Genomic DNA, 9,456 nt, shown 5'->3' with positions numbered 1-9,456 from the left:
ATATGTTCACAATCGGTGCAGACAAGGGTAACATGGCAAGTCGATACAATCACAGGTTAATAAAAATGTGTGTATAGGGCGTTGGGTAGGCTTGGACGAATCATTATCATAGTATACATCAGACACCTTTTATCTGTACCCTTGTGTGGTCGTATAGGGCTACATTATGAACATGTTTGTAATCACGTTAGTACTCAGACGTTGATAGATAAAGCACGAGGTCAAAATTGGATAATTAGAGCACCCTACGGAACAGGGAGTAAGTCAAGCTGTAGAAAAATCGAAAGATGTATGTTGTGAAAGTAGGTACAACCAGAGACAGATAAACAAGGATCTGTGAAATAGATTGGGCATGTATCTAGGTTACCCTATAACGGCTTGTCGGTCTCTTTGGGTTTTTTTTTTTTTTTTAAATGTACCAGGATTTTTAAATCTCAGTCTTGTAACCAAACTCGAAAGACTATGATGCAAGAAACTTAAAAAAAAAAATAGACTAAGGTTCATAAGATTTAGTACGGAAAATGCATTAACACGTGAAAGAAACTTTTTTTTTAATTAGCAGTACAAAGTTATGTGTTCACGTACTCAATACATCTCACCTTCTCAAACCTGCTATTCACAAACAGTACAGTAATTCAAAAGCTACAAAATGTGCAAATGGGGATTATGTTGTGATCGATATATAAACGAGATATGCTCGCTTTTGTTTTTTTTAAAAAAAAAAAAGCAAAAACAGAAAACAGTCGTATCATTCTCACAAAAAACGCCAATAACACACGAGTGACTCCACATTCACACACATACACAGACACACAGACTGTGGCTCCGTCCGTATGACACTTGTGCGCCATCTGACAGACGCATCCAGAGCCTCCGGGACTAAAGCGACATCGTGAGTATTGCACAGGTTCCGGGCAAGGAGCAAGAGTTAACGGACTTGGATCCACTCTTCACGTCACGCGGGAGAAACACAAATAAGTACAAAAGGTAACTAGGGTAACAGTAATCAGCGAAATTCTCAAACAAGGTGACAAGAGGCACTGTTTTTGATGTACAAATGTACAATTTCATCACATTAAAGAAATATTAAGATAAACTGTACACATTGAAGAAAAAAAAAAAAGCACACACGCGCAAAGGAAAGGGTGCTGGTGGGTACATCTTGACCGAATGAGAGACGAGGGTGGTTTAGAGTATCTTTCTGACACTCGTTTCTTTTGGCACAATTGATCAACTCTATCACAGAGAAAGCTTCTGAGCTCGTATTCGATTAAAACAAACAGAAAACCGAAATTAAATTGCCTTAGCAGTTGGCAGAGCATGTTTTGTAATGTTTAAGCCAAAAAGCCGCTGGTTTTGCTTTAACATCTGAAAGACTCGTGAGACTCGGAGATATTGTCTCCGGAAAGGAAAAAAAAAAAAAATGTCCAGCCTCTTTAGTCTATCTTTCTGGAAATAAAGTTTCAGCTAGCTCACTAGCTGAGACGGGGAAAACGAGGCGCCGGTTTGCAGTTGGGTAAATTTTAAAATCGGGTTGGAGTTACATGCAGAAAATGCATTTCATTTAAAATTAGATATAAAGTTCCCCGGAAAGCTAATTAAAGAAAACCATTTCTCTTCCCCCTCCTTCCATAGGCATTATTTCTGAAAACGTCGTTTAATCGGCTACGATTAAATTTCAAAACTGAGACGAAAAAGAGTTTTGCTTAATCTACAGTCTAATCTTTTAGTTCATCGGCAGTCCAAAGATTAAAGGTGAACTTGATCTGATGGTCATCGCAATGACGAGGGTTAACGAGAGCGTGGTGAGTTGACAAATCAAGGCCTACAGCCGGGGGACCTTTATCATATCGGGCTTCACCCATGTAGCATTCTGGCACTCGGCGGGTGGCAGGAAGTCATCTGGGTTTAAGATGCCCTCCACGGTGTCATAGAAATTGGTGCTGACGGTGGAGTTGACCTGTCCGTTGGCGATGATGACTTCGCGGATTGGGTAGCAGTTGAGGACGCTGAAGGCCCCTATCCAGTATTCGCCTGCAAAGACGATTAAGCAACAGCACTTGAATGCGCAATCCCCCATCATGAATATGAAATGAATACACATTCTCCGTCTGCAATATCCGCAGTCAAGGATAGGTTTGCAGCGTACTGACAAGAAGCTGACTTGTCACCAATAGTGTGAAAATCGTGAGTTTCTGGATTCTGATTTGTCTCGGGGCACATTCACTCTTGCAACCTGGTCACAGAAATGGCCATCGGGGGTTTCTCCGTCGTCATCCTTTCGACCCATGGTAGGTAAAATGGAGAAGCGGATAACGGAGTGGTTAGAACACTTGCGTCCGAATCCAGAGGGTTCGATAGTAAGCGTGGCCCAGTAAATTCCTGCCCCCACCCCACCCAGCTGTCGGTATTTCGTCAATTATTCAGCGCAGTACGCGCTGGTTGGTGGTTGGTTAAACGGATGCTGATGTTCCAGGTCCAGAGGGCAGCTCAGGCTATACATCCGCTAGTAAACAAGGTTATGTTCAGAGAGAAAAACCCACAACCTACTATCCTCGCTGTTTGGGTCTCTCTCTGTTTTACACACGCACACAGACGAGAGAAACAGAAAATGTCTACTCACGCTGCCTGTAGGGAATGCGGTCTGACCACTCCTGGGCAAGGAGCTGCTCTCCTGGACCTCCGATGTAGTATTCTGTCTCAAACGTGGCGTTGGGAGGGATGCCGTAGGGGCGCCAGGGCTGAGGGACCGAGCGCCGACATGTCTTCAATGTCAAGTTGATCTCGTACAGGACGTTGAGGTTGTTGAGGATGAGGTACTCTCGGAACCTGTGAAGACAGAGGAAATGTGCCCCACGATCATGTTGTTACCAGTAAAATTTGTGCCATAAAAAGGCAGAAATGCTAAGATAGAAAATCTTCCCAACCCATTATAAAATTAGACAGCTGTAGGAGCGAGAGAGGGAAGTTACAGGTGCTACTCTGTGAAACCAGCTTTTGTGAGAGAAAGTGGAATAAGGTTTTATTATGGTGAGACAACAGAAATAATGATGTACCAAGACAGGTCGTGCAACTTACTGTCTGCCTGGATTTACGACGTTTTGCTCTTCGAAGATGGCTCGTCGCTGATTGACGGCGTCGTAGACGACGACGTAGCGGTTGATGACGTCATCGAGATGGTCGTACTGGCTGGCACGAGTCTGGAACAGTTAGAGAAAGGTCACGACCTGCAGCACTACTAGTGGGCTGGATGTCTAAAGTATATTTCGTTAGAAACATCTGGCGATAACTATTACGATGGATAGACAGACAAGCACAAAAGTGTTGCACAGAAATATGAAACAACAAAATATTGTATCAGATGAAATAGGCAACAAAAAAGTATTGTGTCTGACAGACTCAAGCGACCATTCCCACCCCACTCTTACAGCCGCCAACTCTCCTTGAACTTGTATCTAACCCTCGTCGACCTTACGACGAGCGATCTAGTCACATACTGGATGAAGGGGGCGTGTGTGTTCCTTGCCACCATCTGTGCCCTAGACAAGTTGTGACACCCTGACTGGTCAGTAGATTCAGATACTAATTATTCTTCTGACCTGAGCGAGCAAGTGTCTTTTTGTTTCACGTCCATGGATCATTCCGTAGCCGTAGTCAAAACCGGAAGAGGACAAGCCAAACACTGAGATGAAGGTCGCATGCATATAATTCTCGGAAAAGATTCATAGCAGGTCTAAGGCAGTGGTGGTGTGAATGATAATGGAAAGATAAAGAGAGAGCTCTAGGGAGGATCGAGGGAAAGTATATGATGGACAAAGAAATATGTAAGACAGCGTTCATTTAGGTCTCTCTCTCACACACACACATTAATTTAGCCAGTACAGCTGTTCTGAACAAAGCTTATACGATCCTGCTGATACACATGATATCAATACATATATATGATAAACCTTCTCCGCTGATGCAAGCATTAAACACGTTTCAGCAGGACGCTCTATTGTTATCCGTAATCTTTCTGAAGCTCCATTGTTTTCAGATAGGTCACTCATGGCAAAAAAAAAAAAAAGTCTCATTTATTTTAAGCCAACGTGGCTATCGAGTATCGCCTGTGGAACGATATATATCTGATAAATTGCGTGTTTCGAGCAAGGCATGACAGATTAGTGATGTCGCCTTTTCCTATGTGTGTGCTATCTCTTTGTCTTTCGATCCTTCGTTCTCGCGCTTGTTCTCTTGTCACTCGCGATACAGCAGTCAGGGTAAGGCTCTCGGCTGAGGGAACATTACAATAAACGATACCCGTGTCATCCAAAGCCAGTCCTTTCCCTTATCCACAGTCAGCAAAGGTCACACTTGAGGGTCAGGTTTGAAGACCTGCTCAAGCGTGTTAACTCTCAGTCTGAACAGAACAGAAATACTCATCAATCAGCGCAAGAGCTAAAGGTCAAAAGAGTGGGCGACGATGCTGTCGAGCACATTAAACAATAGTTTATACTGCATTCTCTGGTATTCCAGGTGATGCATGTTTTCATACTTTAAAGATACTTTAAATAACCTTTGTCTATTTAATGTCCTTTTTGTTACTGCGATGAGACTGGACTTCACTATGAACTTTCTTGTCCTAGGTATGCCGATTTGAGCAGTTTATCTCACCCAGGTTCTAGAAATTTTCACCTCATTTTAGGTTTTCTGTACTTGCTGATAATAATGCAGGCATAATACACGTCGCTTTTCCATTTACCTCTACAAAGCATTGGAATGGAGCAATAAGGATGAACACACTAATCTTGATTGTTATAATTTTGAATATGTAGTATACACACATGTATAACCCACTTATTCAATATTTTATTTAATGCATTACCAAAATACAAGTCGTGTGACCTTATCCTCTTGTTAAGGGTCTATGGCCTAATCAATAAACATGATCGTTATTCCCTCTTCCCAAACATTTTCCAGCTATAAGCCCATAAAACATCATCTTGTCCAGAAGGAGATAAAAATAGTGAAGCCAGGCAACTCCGACATACACATGGTTAAAGGCCTAGTGGGATGAATGTCTTTTTTAATGACTAGGTAAAGTTCAGTGTGCCATTTCTCCAAAACTGGCTGAAGACCCCCAAAATCATCATCGGACAGTAAGAGATGAACAACTTTCTGTGCATGTTGTATGCGTGTATCGAAAATTTGAAGTGGGTTGGGGGAGCAGTCAGCCCGATTCGGGGAAAAAGTATCTTTGTGTTAAGCTTCATCCAGTCACTAGAAAAAAAAAACCCTCGCATCTCACTAGACCTGTTACACATAATCCCAGCTCTCCCATTGACTGCAGACTTAACAACAAAAGTATTTGTAAATTTGTGACATCAGGACTTTGGACTTCTTTCTGTGCCTGGTGATATTTATAGGCTGGAACAATTAACAGAATAACTGTAGCTGTGAATGACACAGAGTGATAAGTATGTCCTGACTACAAACAACTAGTCGTTTAAAGTAATAACTTGGGACAAGGAATATGGGCGGCCACAAATTAGATAACGGAAAGCAATCAGCAGAAGTGTGTGAGCAAGCTCCATTCATTAGCCGACAGTCCCTTGTGTGTGTGATAAGGAGACATTTCCAGACGAATGCCTTTTTATAATTTATACACTCTTCTACACACAGTTCCCTGTAAGCCCTTCGGCCAAGTATGGACAAACAATATGACCAAGAAGGATAAAGAATTTATGTAACAGTCATAGTAAACTAAAAGCTTTGACCGTCTTGACCAAGCATTCATCCACACTTGTGTAGGTATAGATGCAAACAGTTGTGTAGATTTTTGAGTCACTGCAAATTGCTGATGAGAATACAACAAAATATGTCATGCCTATCTCTGCAAGTGGTCGATTCAGCACAGAGAGAGAGACAGAGAGCAGCGCGGCGTCACCAAAGACGGTTGACATTTGTGTGGCACCACAGTCTGTCCGCCATGTGTCGAGCCTTCTATCACCACAGAAGGTTCATGGTCTGTACACTGCTCATTAACGACTGATATCTGCAAGATTGATTTTCCTTTGACAATGGGATATTGTATCAGATTTACCCACAGCATCACAGAGAGACGGAGGAATACAGCGAATTCTCCATCTCGCAGAGAGTGTGAGCCTGAGAGCCTGTTGTCGGCGTGCATCAGACAGTTGTGGTTCGCGAGGTTTCATAGCAGATATAACAACACAAAGCAGCCAACAGGGGGATCAAATTGGCGCTGATTTTATTAATTAATAAAATGAAGACTACGACAAATAATGGCCGTACACTTTCACGCCATATGCAAGTCGCAAGAAGTTTTTTTTTTTGTAAAAATAATTAACAAGAAAATTTCGCGATAAATTGAGCTACAATTTGAAGTATCGGCCACAAACCAGAAATCAGTCTGAGAAGAGATTATAACCACATGAGCACAAGTCATTAATGTAGGACAGAGAGAGAGATAAAGGGGGAAAAAAGCTCATCAACTGACCGTTAGCTGGGTCGGCGTGACGCAGGGAAAGGGCTGCGCAAGCACACAACTGACACAAAGGGCCAGGACCACCACAGACACGTGCACCATCTTGCAGACGAGTCGAGTGACCAGGGTGACGACGAGGACACGCGAGAGCCAGTGGCAGAGACTGACAGGCTGGTTTTATTCGCAACCCCCGCCCCTTATCCGCGCTGCACGCGCCGGTTCCACATGACTTTCACGTGGTTAGCGTTTGAACCAGGTATGGTGTACCGTTGTTGTCATAATAATCGTGATTGAGCATGGTGTCCCGTTGTTGTCAGAATAATTATATTTGAGGAGACTAGCAAAAGGGATGAGGCTGGAGAAAGAGGAAAAGGAAGACGAAAATAAAAAAGAGAAGAAAACGGAGGAGAATGAGGAGGGAATAAGAGAAGGAATAAATTAACTTGTTTCGATCGATTTCCAACAATTATTGTTCCTATCCGGAACATATAGTGCTGTCAGTAGCAGAAATTTATTTCATACACTGAACGTAAACTTCCCTTTAGCAATCTTAACTTACATTCTCCCTTGCCTTGAAAGTTTAAAATATCATCAGGGTAGTCTGGTAAACTGGTCTTACAGGGTAACTGTGAGCAGAAGGAAAGTAACCAAACGAAATAACGAAAAGCAGACAGTCAGTCAGTCAGAGAGACATAGACAAACAGATCGACAAAAATGAAAGAGAAAACGAATTGAAGGTAATGAATGTAGAACAAAAGAGTGATGTCTCTAGAAAGTAGAAGAGAATATCTGTGTCAAGAATAAGTTCTTTAACCTACGTGCTTTTTTACAACTTCAGCAGAAAACAATGGTTGTAAGAATGACTTACAGAATGTAAGCATTTAAAACCGTTACATTTTACTGAAGCATCACGAAAAACACACACGTTGAAAACTATTTTAAGACAAGAACTGTCAAATACTTTAATCACTGAGAATTCGGGGAAATAAATCTTTAGATAGCATGCAGAAAAGTTATTAACTCGCTGAGACATAGAATCGTATGACCAGAGAATCTGACTCGCTGACCTTAGCGGCGATAAATATGGAATCTTCAACGAAAAGGTCACACTAATCGAATCCTTGTGTCCATGTGAATCGTGTCTAGCTGTGTATCTCTCTATCCTGTACAGCTGAGTAAAGTGCAACTGATAGCGGGTGTAAAAAGTGTGTGTAAAGTTCAATGTTCCCTCAGGTGACGAGAAGTGTTGATTTGCCAGTACCCGAGACTTGCAGTTGAGAACACGCTATCCGACAAACTGAAAAACAAATTTAATGCAACATTTATGGATTAAAAATAAAAATTGGAATATCTTATTTCCAAACTGTGCTTGAAACGCGAGAGAGCGTTGAGGGTAAAGCGTATTACTGCGTAAAACGAGACAAATTATTGTTTCCAACACCGATCGATGATGTGTGTGCAGATCACTTTTTCCAAAGAAAATCGACTTTCTGGAATTCAAGCTGCAGAACTTATAAAATCCAAGTGTTTCTGATCCATGTAGAATAAACTATTTTCTGAAAGTGAGCAGAACTTCTCTGTGAAGACTTTAATGGATATTAAAAGATATTATTTGGATTTATAAATTGGAAAAATTTGAATTTTGAATCGCCTCATTCAGTTAAGATTAAAACTACCAACAGGTAAGAGACATGGCAATAAATCTTAAATATTGCAATTCATACTAAATATTAAATACATAGTTTCAAGTTACCTTCCTAACTGCAAAAACAAGGGTGAAGGGGATGTTAATATAGTTTGACATCCTCGTATGTCACGAGCTTTAACAAAACCACTACTTATTAAAAAAAAAAATTACCAGCTTTACTGGAAATACATTCTTAATTCTCCTTCTTTAAATTTCAGTCGACTTTCCTGCCTACTGACTTTACTGATATGGTCCCCATCCAAGTCCTTTCACATGCAATTTACAATTAACAATTATTTACAGAAAACCATTCTTTGCACACGAAAGTAATAGTTTCTATTAGAACGATTCAAACAATTCACCCACTACTCGATCGCTCTCCACTAGGTCTGTTTCTTCATTAGGCGAGCATTTCTTCGTCGTGACCAACCCCTTACGGCTTTGTCACATCCAATGTATGAGAACAACTGAAATGTTATTTTTAGATGAGATGAAGTTGGGTGGAAGAAGCTGAAAAAGATCGACATTAGCAGACAGGAAACAACACAGACACGCCTTCTGTTTCCCGAGTTATTCCCTTTACCCATCGGAATCTTCACTCAAAAAACAAATTGTCATCAAGCTTCAGTTGCATCATTAGTTGTGCAAGTTGGTCGCCTGTCTGCTTTGTGCGGGTGGCGTTGAAACGGGTGTTTGAAGATGAAGGAGTGTAGTAAAGGACGATGCTTATCAGGCAAAAGCACTGAGTTTACAGAAAGTGGGATCTCTTGTCCCTTGTCGCTAATCACTTGAAAGGACAGATTTACTTGCCATTGCTTTCAAGTACACGCTTCTTTGGACGGACGTGTACAGGTGGACTGCTGTCTGTCTGCCGAGACCAACGCTTAGCCTCTTGCGAAGTTCTCCGCGGTTAGTCTCGGCGAGCCTAAACAATGAATGTGACTAAACCGGAAGCTTTGTATACACCAGCCTCGTCTGCAAGCAGTCCAGTAATACAAGTTCGTGCTCCTTTGCTCCATTGCGGTCAATCTACTTTCTTTTCTGGCTCTCTTTCTTCATTTCTTGTTTGTTAGCTCTTCACGTTTTTAATAGAACAATCCTGAATTCTCAAACAGATCAAGTGCTTGGATCGAGGCCACAGGTGTAGTATGTGCAAGCGTAGAAATTTATTACAAATTATGAGTTTTGTGCATGTATTCGTAATTGACATTCTAACTCCGTTCAGAGACAGAGAGAAACAGAGAGAGACCACAGAAATTTCTTATGCTAAGCTGTTGATCGT

At 41.5% G+C, this 9,456-nt stretch overlaps 1 protein-coding gene across 1 annotated transcript; it reads right to left on the bottom strand.

Moving 5' to 3' along the window:
• Window positions 1-539: 539 nt before the first annotated feature.
• Window positions 540-6,657, bottom strand: LOC112570116 (mammalian ependymin-related protein 1-like). The gene is made up of 4 exons (XM_025248359.1): window positions 6,500-6,657; window positions 3,079-3,200; window positions 2,624-2,829; window positions 540-2,034 (listed from the first exon to the last, which is right to left on the bottom strand). Exons 1-4 carry the CDS (start codon window positions 6,587-6,589, stop codon window positions 1,826-1,828), a joined length of 627 nt encoding a protein of 208 aa, XP_025104144.1. The 5' UTR covers window positions 6,590-6,657; the 3' UTR covers window positions 540-1,825.
• Between the last annotated feature and the right edge of the window lie 2,799 nt (window positions 6,658-9,456).

The sequence above is a fragment of the Pomacea canaliculata genome, linkage group LG1 (genome assembly GCF_003073045.1).
Source record: "Pomacea canaliculata isolate SZHN2017 linkage group LG1, ASM307304v1, whole genome shotgun sequence".
NCBI classification, from domain to species: Eukaryota; Metazoa; Mollusca; class Gastropoda; order Architaenioglossa; family Ampullariidae; genus Pomacea; species Pomacea canaliculata.
Note: the sequence above shows the minus strand (reverse complement) of the source record. Positions and strands in the feature narration are given on the sequence as shown.